Source organism: Chiloscyllium plagiosum, chromosome 1, assembly GCF_004010195.1.
Source record: "Chiloscyllium plagiosum isolate BGI_BamShark_2017 chromosome 1, ASM401019v2, whole genome shotgun sequence".
In the NCBI taxonomy this organism is placed as follows: Eukaryota; Metazoa; Chordata; class Chondrichthyes; order Orectolobiformes; family Hemiscylliidae; genus Chiloscyllium; species Chiloscyllium plagiosum.
In genome coordinates this window covers 61842455-61856138 of record NC_057710.1, presented here as the reverse complement: position 1 = coordinate 61856138, position 13684 = coordinate 61842455, and the positions used below count along the sequence as shown (strand labels likewise).

General features: G+C 42.0%; 1 protein-coding gene across 8 annotated transcripts in view; it reads right to left on the bottom strand.

The window, feature by feature from the left end:
* The window catches only part of LOC122548946 (protein unc-13 homolog B-like), a 643343-nt gene that overhangs the window by 107700 nt on the left and 521959 nt on the right, over positions 1-13684 (bottom strand). For all 8 annotated transcript variants that reach the window (XM_043687965.1, XM_043687956.1, XM_043687983.1 and 5 more), the window contains 2 exons: positions 10142-10231; positions 4508-4642 (listed from right to left, as the gene is read on the bottom strand). In XM_043687965.1, coding sequence (XP_043543900.1) covers positions 4508-4642; positions 10142-10231 — 225 coding nt within the window. The remainder of the gene's footprint in view (positions 1-4507; positions 4643-10141; positions 10232-13684) is intronic.

Genomic DNA, 13684 nt, shown 5'->3' with positions numbered 1-13684 from the left:
AAAGAGAGAAAGAGAGAGAGAAAGAGAAAAAGAGAGAAAGAAAGAGAGAAAGAGAGAGAAAGAAAGAGAGAAAGAGAGAGAAAGAAAGAGAGAGAAACAGAGAGATAACTGCTGAGGCTGAAAGGTCATCAAATGCTTACAGCATCATTTTATGGCCCCAGCGATCAGAGGGGGTGGGCGCCTTCAGTGACAACACTGGTTCTGGATAAAGCTGTCCAGGTCGCTGTCTTTCAAATAGGTCCCCACTGGGAAACTGAAACCCGAAATACCACCTCCACACTGCAAGCAGTCTCTTCATACTGGAAGTGGTCTTCAATTGGATTGGTCATTTTTAAGATTGACTGCCTGCTTTCTGGTAGTCATCACCTTTCTTGTTGCTGGATAAAATACCCAATGGTGAAGTATAGTGGGGAGTCCTCTTGAAGTGGGTCTCCAATATTTTATTACCCCTGCAACTTTCTATGCTGTCACTTAATGGCTGAGAAAATTTCAACCAATATAAAATTGAAGTGCCTCATAAAGAGAACGATTAATTTGTGTTCTTTGCAATTCCACAAGAAATTTGTCTTGTTTAAGGGGTCTACCTGATGACAAAATTTTGTTAATTTTAAACAAAAATTCTGCTGTGTAGAACAAGAAGAAATCGGTAAACGTGTGGTTCAAAGATTAGTGTCGAAGCAGCGTTTTTGGCATCATGGATCATTGGATACTAGGGCAGGAGGGAACCTTTCCAACGGAACGGGCTCCACCTGAATCATGCTGGGACCAGAATACTGGCAAATTGCGTAACCAGTGCTGTGAACAGGGTTTAAGCTAAAGTGGGTGCAGTTGCATGGAAAATTATATAAAGCATTAAAGGAGGGAAGGGCTCAGCAGAGGTTCTTAAAGTTTCCAGAAGAAGTAATAGGACAGAGAGTGTGGAAAGGGTTAGGAATCTAACTTCAGGCACAACAGATGAGGAGACAACTATGAGATTGGGGCAATCAATGCTGGACTGACAGTATTGTAATTAAATGCATGCAGTACATGAAACAAGGTAAATGAGCATGAAGTGCAGATATAAATTGGCTGGTGTGATAATCTGGCTATCAGAGAGATGTGGCTACAAATGGATCAGGGCTGGTAGGTAAATGTCCAAGGATACACATCCTATTGAAAAGACAGGCAGATGGAAAGAGCAGCAGGGTTGCCCTGTCAGTAAGAAATGAAATCAAAGAGTTGAGGAACTGCAAAGGAAAAATGACCCTGATGGGAATTGTGTATAGCCTTCCTAGCATTAGTCAGAAAGTGGGGAAGAAAATAAATCAGGAGATAGAAAAGGCACATATGAAAGGCACTATTGCAATAATCATGGGGGACTTCAATATGCAGGTAGAGTGGGAAAGTGAGGTAGTTAGCGGATCTCGAGAAAAAGAATATTTTTTGGAGCAGCTTATGGGAAAGCTCACTAGGAAATAGGCAATCTGGATTTGTGATGTGTAATTAGGCAGCATAATGTAAAGAAACCTCTCAGGGACAGTGACCATAATATAGTAGAAATTACCCTGCAGTTTGAGAGGGGAAAGCTGGAATGAGATGTGATGGTTCAACAAACGATTAGAGGTAACTATAAAGACAGAAAAAAGGAGACAGACAGTTGATTTGATGGAAAGCCAAGCAGGGAAGACAATGGGGTAATTTGGGAGGCACAGCAGAAATTCATTCCAAGAATAAAGAAGCATGCTAAGGGGATGATGGGGCAACCATAGCTGAGAAGGGAAGCTAGTAACTGTATTAAAACAAAAGAAAAAACATATAATATGGTGAAGATTAGTGGGAAGCCAGAGGATTGGGAAGCCTTTAAAAACCAGCAGAGGATAACTGAAAAACAATGGGAAGGGAGAAGATGAAACATGACAGTAAGCCAGCGAGTAATAAAAAATATTGCAAGAGTTTTTTCACATATTTAAAAAGAAAGGGAGAGTCTTTTGGACCACTGGAAAAGTATTAATGGGGAACAAATGGCATAGGAGCTGAATAAGTATTTTGCATCCATTTTCACAATGGAAGACATCAACAGCATTCCAGATCTTCAAGAGAGTAAGAGGGCAAAGCTGAGTGTATGAGGACACCACTAAGGAGCAGGTGCTTGGGAAACTCTGAAGGTAGATAAAACACCCAGACCAGACGGGACCGACATCTCAGAGTTCTGAAGGAGTTAGCCAGGAGATTGTAGGTGCGTTGGTGATGATCTTTCAGGAATCGCTGGAGTCAGGGGGTCCCAGATGACTGCAAAATGGCTGATATAGCACCCCTGTTTAAGGTGTGAAGTAGGCAGAGGGAGGCAACTATAGACTGGCTAGCCTGACCTTAGTTGTTAGGAAGGTTTTACAGTCCATTATTAAGGATGAGACTGCAGAGTACATTGAAGTGGATGGTAAAATAGGGGCAAGTCAGCACGGGTTCTTTAATGGGAGGTCACATTTGACAGATCTATTATGATAGAGTCATAGAACTGTACAGCATGAAAACAGACCCTTCGGTCCAACTCGTCTATGTCAACCAGATATCCTAAATTAATCTAGTCCCACCTGCCAACCATTGGCACATATCCCTCAAACCTTTCTACTCATATACCCATCCATATGCCTTTTTAAATGTTATTATTGTACTAACCTCCACCACTTTCTACACATGCACCACCCTCCACAAGAAAAAGTTGCCCCTTAGGTCCCTTTTAAATCTTTCCCCTCTCACCTTAAACCGATACCCTCTAGTTTTGGATGCCCCCACCTCAGGGAAAAGACTTGTCTATTCACCCTATCTATGCCCCTCATGATTTTATAAACTTCTGTAAGGTCAACCCTCAGCTTCCAACACTCCAGGGAAAATAGCCCAGCCTATTCAGCCTCTCCCTATACATCAAATTCTCTAACCCTGGCAACATCCTTGTAAATCTCTTCTGAACCCTTTCAACTTTCAGAACATCCCTCCCATAACAGGGCATCTAGAAGTGAATGTAGTATTCTAATAGCAGCCTAACCAATGTCCTCTACAGCAGCAATGTGATCTCCCTATACTCAATGTAAGAATGTTTTGAGAAGGTAATGAGCAAACTAGACAAAGGTGAGTCAGCGAATGTGATCTATTTGGATTTTCAGAAGGTGCTGAACATGGGGCTCCTAAATAGGACAAGAGTCCATGGTGTTAGGGGCAATGTAATGGCATGGATAGAGGATTTGCTGACTGACAGAAGGCAGAGAATAGGGATAAAGAGATCTTTTTCAAGTTGGCAACCAGTGACTCGTGCAGTTCTGCAGGGATCTGAATTGACCAGAACTCTTCATGTTATTCATGAACAATCTGGGTGAAAGAATATTGTTGCTACATTTTCAGATGATACAAGATAGGTGGAGGGTCAGCTAATGTTGATGAAGCGAAGAGGCTGCAGAAAGACTTGGACAAGAGCGTGGGCAAATAAGTGGCAGATGGAGTACAATGTGGGAAGGTATGAGATAATGCACTTTGGTTGGAAGAATAGAGTCAAGCTATTTTCAAAATGGGCAAAGACTTTGGATATCTGAGTTGTAAGTCCTAGTCTTAAGGTTAACATGCAGGTTCAAATAGCAGTTAGGAAGGCAAATGCAATTCTAACACTAATTTCAAGAGGCTAGAATACAAGAACAGAAATTTATGCTGAGACAGTGTAACGCTCTGGTCAGATTGCATTTGGAAGAATGTGAGCAGTTTTGGGCTCAGATCGGAGTGCATGCAGAGGAGGTTTAGAAGAATGATTCTGGGGATGAAGGGTTTGTCATAGGAGCAGCAATTGAGAATCTTGCTCAATGGAGTTTAGAAGGATGAGGGGGGGTTTGATTGCAATTTATAGAATATGAAAGGCCTGAATAGAGTGAGCGTGGAGAAGATGTTTCCACTAGCAGGTGAGATTAGGACCAAGGGTACTGCTTCAGTGAAAACTGAAATGAGGAGGAATTTCTTTAGTCATAGGGTAGTTAATCTGTGATACTCATTACTGCAGAGGGTGTGGAGGCCAAGTTATTGAATGTAGTTAAGTCAGAGACAGATAGGTTTCTTGTTTGGCAAGGTGATCAAGGGAGAAGGCAGGAGAATGGAGTTGGGAAACTCATAAACCACGATCAATTGGCAAAGAGACTTGATGGGCCGAATGGCATAATTCTGCTCGTATGTCTTACAGTCTAGTCCCTGTTAATTTTTTTCAGGACGGATGCTAATAGCTGGCAAGTTCTTGAGTGGTTTCAGGTGAATGACTGGTACTTTGCCATCTGTTTTGCAAGCTAACCAGTCAGACTTTATGCTGCCCATTCATGCATGCTATATTCATCAAATTTCCTTCACTGTCTTCACAGTCACAATGACTTACCTTCTAGTCAATACAGTGAAGTTAGATTTATACCCCAAAAGTCTGAATGCCTTACACATCGTAACCTCTAAAATTTGAATATCCTGTGAGATTGCACACAAAGACATTGTTAACTTTGTCACTTACGGGATCAGTTTGATATTCGCGACTGTATAGTTCATGGCAATTGTTGAAAATATATTCATAGGTTGAATTGAGGCAAGCTTTCACACAGTCCTTCACGACTTGACTGGCTCGTGGTGGGCTCTGCAATTCTTGTACCTAAATTAAAACAAAATGTCACGGATGCATTATTATTTGCGTGACTTCTAATATTGTACATTGGAAATGAATAGCTGTATCAGGTTTAAATAAAATTAGAAGAAAAATCAAATAAAGACACTGATATTTAATATTTTTAATTAAATTCCACTCAACCAAAAAGACAGAAGCAATGAAATGATGAAATATGAATCAAATGACTGCAGGGTTCACTTCATGCGGTGCAGGGCACAGCTGTAGCTGTCACATTACTGGACCAAAAAGTCATACTTGTGAAAATACTCATGTGACATTAAAAACTGACTAAGTACACCCTGCAGTGAGGCCAACAAAGCTTATTTCTCTACACCAAAAGTACTTAGGTGGTTTGATGTGTTGTCAACTCGAAGTTAGACAGGATGCCATCATGCAGTTCTTCACAGCATATAACAGATCTGCCAAAAGGCAGATAGAAACAGCATCAGCTACATCGCATACATAGAGTCATAGAGATGTACAGCACGGAAACAAACCCTTTGGTCCAACTTGTCCATGCCAAATAGTTATCCTAAATTAATCTTAGTCCCATTTGCCAGCAGTTGGCCCATGTCCCTCTTAAAACCTTCCTATTCATATACCCATCCAGGTGCCTTTTAATTGTTGTAATTGTACCAGCCTCCACCACTTCCTCTGGCAGCTCATTCCATACACACACCCACCCTCTGCAATAAAACGTTGCCCCTTAGATTCCTTTCAAATCTTCCCATCTCACCCTAAACCTATGCCCGAAAGTTCTGGACTCTCCCACACCAGGGAAAAGACCGTGTCAATTTACCCTATCCATGCCCTTCATGATTTTATAAACTTTGATGAGGTCACCCCCTCAGCCTCCGACACCCCAAGGAAAACAGCCCCAGCCTATTCAGCCTCTCCCGAGAGCTCAAATCCTTCAACCCTGACAACATCTTTGTAAATCTTTTCTGAATCCTTTCAAGTTTCACAATATCCTACCAATAGACGAGAGACCAAAACTGCACACAATATTCCAAAGTGGCCTAACCAATGTCCTGTACAGCCGCAACATGACCTTCCAACCCCTATACTCAATGCACTGACCAATAAAGGAAAACATCCCAAACACCTTCTTCACTATCCTATCTACCTGCGACTTCACTTTCAAGGAACTATGAACCTGCACTCCAAGGTCTCTTTGCTGAGCAACACACCCTAGGACTCTACCATTAAGTGTATATGTCCTGCTAAGATTTGTTTTCCCAAAATGCAGCACCTCGCATTTATCTGCAACTCCTCAGCCCATTGGCCCATCTGATCAACATCCTGTTGTACTTGAGGTAACCTTTTCACTGTCTACTACATGTCCCAATACTGAAATTCATTCGAATATTTAGCACAATTGCATATAATCTACATCAGGGTGGGAAAAATCCCAATTAGATGAGTATTACACCTTCTTGTGGTCATAGATTAGTTCTCAAAAGAGGAGATGGTCTCAAAGAGGTAGGGAGAAAAATGAAGTTATGATTTATTAATTAGATTGCATTACCAGAACTACTCTAGACTGGGTTGGCTTACTATGAAAGGTTGCACAGGCTTGGCTTTTCTTCTCTGGAACTTAGAAGAGTAAAAGATGACTTGATTCAAATACAGAAAATTATGAGGGATCTTAGCAGAGTGTATATGGGAAAAATTCTTGTTCGAGATTCTAGAATTTGGGCTGATAAAAATAAATAGCTGCCCATTTAAGAAGGGAACAAGAACATTTTCTTTCTCACATCGGATCATGAGTCTTTGAAATGCGCTTCCTCAAAAAGACAGTGGAAGCAGGATCTTTGAATCTTTTGAAGGCAGAGATAGATAGATTCTTGACAAGCAAGTGGTGAAAAGCTATTGTGGGTAGGCAGGAATGTGGAGCAATTAGGTCAGCCATGATATTCTTGAAATAGCCCAGCAGGTTTGAAGAGCTCCTGTCCTACTGCTGCTCCTACATATATTCATATGTAACTGTGGCTTAGATGAGTTAGATAGAATAATGTATAGTCCAGATGACAACTGCAGAACATTATATTAACACTTGAGAGTCAAGATTTAGTCAAAATTATAATGCCAATACAACCAGTCTAGATTAAATACCTGGTCACTGAATAAAATGAACTCTGGAGAGAAATACAGTCTGGACAGTTTCCGTGACCCAGTAGGAGAGTCCAAAGAGCAATATGATCAATGGGTGGAGGAGGGAATTTGGTGGGATCAGTTCCCAGTGGGTGATGAGAGGTAATTTATTTAACAATTTTTCACAGGATGTGGGTGTTGTTGGCTGGGCCAACATTCATTGCCAATCCCAAAGTGACCAGGAGAGAGTGGTGGCGAGATGCCTTTTTGAACAATGGCAGTTACTGGAGTGGAAGGACACTGTTACGAAGTAAGATCCAGTATTTTGGTACAGCAACAGCAAAGGAATGGTGATACAGTTCCAGTCAAGAAACGGTGGCACTTTGAGAGATGACAAGAGGTTGTAGGTTTGGAAGATGTTGTCAAAGGACCCTTAGTGAATCATCCACCCTGACATAACCTGATGCAGATCCTCTGTCAACAGACCAATTATCGCCTCATAGCATCAGCAATCTGTGTGCCTCATGTGTTTTCATTTCCTAAGGAAGGATAGACCTATCATTTGGGGATTGCAGCCATAATCGAGAGTCTGATTTGAGGGACAGTGGCATTGTCAGATGAGGAGACAGTGTCCTCTATCTGCAGAGACTCTAAAGGCAACTTAGATGAGGTAAAAATAAATGTGACACGGCTTTAGAGACATTTCCCCAGCTGCAGTCTCTAGGAAACTGGAGGCTCTAATCCTAGAGAATAGACTCTTTTAGGCTTGCATCTCTGTTCTATCCTCCATGGTTTAATCCATGCCTAAGATATTGTGAAATACCAATCAGTCCACACGCACTATTACTTTGTGGCAATTCGCTGAATGCTATGCCATGTGTTCAGGAGTGAGACTGGCTCCATGGGAGTGGAACCTAACTGGGCGTGGTTCTCCAACAATTGGACTCAAATCTTGCCCCTACATTCAGTCAAAAGTTCCAAGTGTTAAATCTACCCACCCAACAGAGACTTTTCCCATTCGGGGACTTTTTGCCAGCACCTGCAAACAAGGCTTCTTTGTGAAAAGATACTTTATAACACTTTGATAGTGAAGATTAAGACATTTGAACCTCCCCAAATTTCTCCCATTATTCTTCATCTATAACCCTCCCCCCACAAATTCCTATTGCATGTTATCTTTGAAACCTCCCTCCTCGGACTGCACAGTGGCTCAGTGGTTAGCACTACTGCTTCACAGCACCAGGGACGTGGGTTCAATTCCCGCCTCAGGCAACTGTCTGTGTGGAGTTTGCACATTCTCCCCGTGTCTGCATGGGTTTCCTTCGGGTGTTCTGGTTTCCTCCCACAGTCACAAAAGATGTACAGGTTCGGTGAATTGGCCACGCTAAATTTCCCATAGTGTTAGGTGCATTAGTGAGGGGGGTGGGTTGCTCTTCGGAGGGTCGGTGTGGACTTGTTGGGTCGAAGGGCCTGTTTCCACACTGTAGGTAATCTAATCTAATCATCTCTTTCTATTGACCTCATTAGATTGATTTTCCGAGTCTCCCTCTGAGCTCCAAATATATATGGGCCTTTATTCCTGATGAAGGGCTTTTGCCCGAAACGTCGATTTTGCTGAAGCTCCTTGGATGCTGCCTGAATTGCTGTGCTCTTCCAGCACCATTGATCCAGATATATGCTTCAAAGCCAATCCTGACCTCAATCCTTCCTGTTTTCCAGATGATCTACACATTCATTTTTCATAACACCCCTTATAAAACCATGAACTACCCACTCAGGATTCTGGAACCCTCACCCTACACTTCCAACTTATCCTCAAACTCTGATGATCATCAGGAAATGTGCTGGGGAAGGGCTTTTGCCCGAAACATCGATTTTCCTGCTCCTCGGATGCTGCCTAACCTGCTGTACTTTTCCAGCACCACACTCTCTCCTCCCCCATACTGCCTTTGCTCTATTTGGAGAATCCATACTGCAACTCAATCATTTACATTAATTTATAATCTTACTGTCATGAGGACAAAGCAGCAAGAATTATTCTTATATCCAATAAAAGATCCCTCAACAGATGCACATCTCGTATGTACAGTCAGGATTCTGAATGCATGCATTTCTGGCTTGAGTAAAATTTAATTAGGACAGGGCACTTAATATCAGCAATTTAGACTTTTAATTAGATGCAAATATATTTAAAATATGCTTCTTGACACCTTCAGTCAGGAAGGTTGACACACTTTTTAAGGTCAAAGAACTTAATTGCAGAGGTTTATTCCACTGTCAAGATCCTCAATTTTGAATTCTCACCCAATTAAGTTTCCCTGCCTGCCATTGTTCTCACCTCCTCTGGTACTGGAAATTCCACCCATAATTTAGTAACACTCTATTTGAATACCTATCTATAGCTGCGAGCAAGTTTTCACATTTAATTGAATGGCAGCTGAGAGCAAACTAAGAAACGAATAATGGTATAATCATGCTACAATCTTCGAAACAGTAACACTGCTGTGCAAAGCTCGTGCCAGAATTAAAACAATAATTTATAAACTGTGGTACTGTACATTCGTGGAGGGTATGCAGATAACAGAAGGAAGTGGGAGAAGGGTTATGACTCATGTAGGGTGTAAATGGAAGGGAAAAGAAACGAGAGAGAGAATAACAGGAGTAAGGGCACAAGGAGTGTAAGAGAAAGCATAGGGTAAAGAAAGGAGGCTTTTAAAAATTTACAAGGTTGGTTACTGCATGTACCAAATTAGTTACACTTGGGAGCAAAGGTCTGTGCATTTTCCAATTGCCTTGAGTTCAGTGTATCATAGTGCCAGTCACACAGGAGATGGCAAAGGATTGGGGTGAGAATGCGTGCAGATCCGGTTGGCAAGGAACCAGGAGGAATAATAAATCAACAGTCCAACTACACTCTGAGCCAGTGCATCATAGATCAGCAGGAAAACTACAGTGAGCAGTGGGGTTAATCAGGAAGAGCTATCCAAGGGCTCTTTTTGATAAAGGCAAAGTTCAACAAGTGGCTCTGAATAGTGGTTGGTAACAATTAAGTAGGAATGCTTCAGAGTCGAAGAGATATGACATTGATTTCTGATAGCAAAGCACTGGAGCAAGAGTTCCACAAATATGTCTGAAAATAGAATTACACAGACAAAGCAGGAGAGGTTGATAACATTTTATTAATATCTGGACTTTGGTCAGAGGCTGATGATGGGAAAATTGCGAAGCAAGTCCTAAAAAGGGAGAATAATTTGTGAAAAAAATGCTGTTAATTACAAGTAAAATAGCGATCCTTACCTTCAGGAAGACATTTTCCTCCTTTATGATTGCGAAATTGCTGCTCAAATTTGTTCAAAATTGCAGAATATAATGACAGTAGAAAGAAATTACCTTCATTCTGAAGAACGTTATGCTGGTCAGGAGATCTACTGTGGATTTCAAATCTTGCAACCGCTCAGGACTACTTGCTGGAAAATTGTTCTGTTAAATAAAACAAATAATTTTGAGGATAATAAAACTCAATATTAAAATTATACTTAACATATATGTTAATTCTTTCAGAGTGTTCCACAGACATCAACTTTCGACACATAAGCCAAGATGCATTTTAGATTCTGAACAAATGAGCAAGTGTTCAGCTTATATTGAACAATTTACTTTATTTACATCGAGACGCAACAAAACAAAATGCAAAAATTTATATCAGCAATAACGATGCAAAGTACACATGAATAGAATTTAGAATAGGCAATGGAAAAAAATTACTTTTTGATGAAAGCAACTACTGAATTCTTAATTGCATTATCAGAAAGAGCTTAAGATGTTATATAATAGTTATTAAGTATTTAATTGACATGCAATCAAAGCTCTAATTCAGAAGTGTTCCAAAGGACGTTAAAGTACACAATACTTAATTTTGTCTCAAACCTACTTGAGGAACGAATGACCATGTTAAAACTAATTTTTTTGCCTGCATACTACTTGACTGAAAATGAAACATCCCTTCTCATACATTTTAATGATAACATTACATTGCAATAAGATAATTTGAAGTAACATTGGACTGGATTTAATTCCCAATTCAAATTGGTGGCAAAGCAAGGGAAACAGCGGAATGAACTCTAATTCTCCTTTTCTCTGGATTTTATTTTGCTAATGGGCGGCACAGTGGCACAGTGGTTAGCACTGCTGCCTCACAGCGCCAGAGAACCGGGTTCAATTCCTGCCTCGGGCGACTGACTGTGTGGAGTTTGCACATTCTCCCCGTGTCTGCGTGGGTTTCCTTCGGGTGCTCTGGTTTCCTCGCACAGTCCAAAAATGTGCAGGTCAGGTGAATTGGCCATGCTAAATTGCCCGTAGTGTTAGGTGCAGGGGTAAATGTAGGGGAATGGGTCTGGGTGGGTTGCGCTCCGGCGGGTTGGTGTGGACTTGTTGGGCCGAAGGGCCTGTTTCCACACTGTAAGTAATCTAATCTAATGGTGGGCCTGTTGCTAGTGACTCCTTTCCTCAGAATGTAGTGCAGAATGTACATTGCGGTAAGAAGGTGGATCTTAGTAGCCGGATCCATTTTGGTTTTTCTTGGCCTTCTTAAGGTGCTTCTTTGGATTGGCTGATGGAAGGTGGAAGGAGATCCAACACTGGAGTTATGGCCCCAAAGGCCAAGGGGCGAAATGAGTGGCTTAGATAAAGCACCTTTCCCTTCATTCAAGTCATAAAGACGCTTGTTTTAGACCTTCTCCACATGGAGATCTTGTCTGTCACTTGAAAAAACTGATTTTGTTGTTCACTGCTAGTCTGCAGGGAGCAGCCGGAGGGCAGAGCAGCAGTACACAGTGAGTATAAGACTAACTGGAATCGGGGAATGCGGCCTATCAGCAGGGAGCATTCAGAGGACAGAGCAGCAGCAGACAGTGAATGTAAAACTAGCTGGAGTCAAGGATCACGGCGTAGTCAGCAGGGAGCAGTCGGAAAGCAGAGCAGCAGCGCAGTAAGTATAAAATGAACTGAGCTCGGGGATCACGCTCTAGTCTGCAAGGAGTGGGGAGCAGCAGTACACAGTGATTATAAAACTAACTGAGCTCGGGGATCATGGCGGAGTCTGCAGGGAGCAGACCGGGTGGGGGGGAGCAACAGTACACAGTGAGTATAAAAGTAATTGGAGTCGGGATCATGGCCTAGTTTGCAGGGAGCAGTCAGAGGGCAAAGCAGCAGCACACAGTGAGTATAAAACTCACTGAGCTCAGTGAACATTATAGGTGCCAAAAACACTGGAGTAAACAAAAAGCTGTGACCTGATTGGCTCACAGGAAATCTGCTCTAAATGTGAAAAAGACAGCAAACAAGTATTAATAAATTAAAGTAACTTATTAATAAATTGTTATAAATTAATAAAGTAATTGACTAAGTAGAAATAGTTGGGCAGGTGATGTGCTGTGGTTGTAAGCTATGCGAGTAGGCAGTTTCTGAGCTGCAGTGACCACAGCAGCAGCAAGTGTTGGTTGCTTGATGAGTTTCAGCTTCGAGCCAATGAGCTATAATCTAAGCTTCAAACACTTGTATGGAATGAGCTGTCAGGGGAAATGGTGAGGCCAGTACAATTGCATCATTGAAAAGGCATCTGGATGGGTATATGAATAGGAAGAGTTTGGAGGGATATGGGTTGGGTACTGGCAAAGCTGGGACTAGATTGCGTTGGGATATCTGGTTGGCATGGACATGTTGGATCAAAGGGTCTATTTCCATGCTGTACATCTCTGTGCTTCTATGACTCTATGACACTGCAGCACATCTGGGAGGGGGAGAAGTGTCTGGATGCTTTGCTTCAAGAGGTAGTCACATCTGGTAGATTAAGCCATGATGTGGAGGAACCAGTGTTGGACTAGGGTGGACAAAGTTAAAAATCTCACACCAGGTTATAGTCCAGCAGGTTTATTCGTAAGCACTGCTCCACAACCACCTAATGAAGGAGCAGCACTCCGAAAGCTAGTGCTTCCAAATAAACCTGTTGGACTACAACCTGGTGTTGTGTGATTTTTAATCTGGTGGATTAAGTACTTCAAAGTCAGTCAGCAATCAGGGACAGCAGGGTGTGCCTGCAAGTGAAGTAGGGGGGTCCTGAATTCAGGTGGTGAGGAGCCTCAGCTCTTGACCTTGTCCAACAGGTACTTGCTCCCTGTTAGGATGAGGAAAAGGGCAGTAGGGAGAATAAATCAGCTGATCACTGCTCCACGGTACAGAGAGCTATTCAAGAGTGGGGAGCAAAAAGAAAATTGGTAATTGTAGGGGAGTCTATAATTAGGGGCATTGATAGCATCCTTTGTAAGCTGGATCAAGAGTCCTGCAGAGTTTGTTGCCTGCCCAGTGCCAAAGTGAGGATCATCTCTGATAGGCTTGAAATGATATTGGAGTGGGAGGGGGTGGATCCAGTTGTTGTGGTCCACGTTGGGACAAACAACATAGGCAAGGTTAGGAAGAAGGACTTGTTGGGATTATCAAGCAGTAGGAACGAAATTAAGGAACAGTTCCTCAAGGGTTATAATTTCCGGATTACTATTTGAGCCACATACAAATTGGCTGAGGGATAAGAAGATGAGGGAAGTAAACAAGTGGCTAAAGGAATGGTATATGAAAGAGGAGTTCCATTTGATGCAGCATTGGCATCAGTTTTGGAGCGGGGGTGGGGGGGACATCTTTACTGATGGGATGGTCTCCACCTGAAATGATCTGGAACCAGTGTTCTAGAGAAAAGGATAAATAGGGTGGTCACTCGGACTTATACAAGTGAACTGGGGAGAAGGGGAAAGGGAAAATGACTGGAAGTAGAATGGTAAATAGAGAAAAAAGCAAGTTAATGTGTGCAAGGGGGGTTTAACCACATCAAAGATTATGAAAGAAGTTAAAAGGAAGGAAAGCTCAGGAGATATTATGAATGGA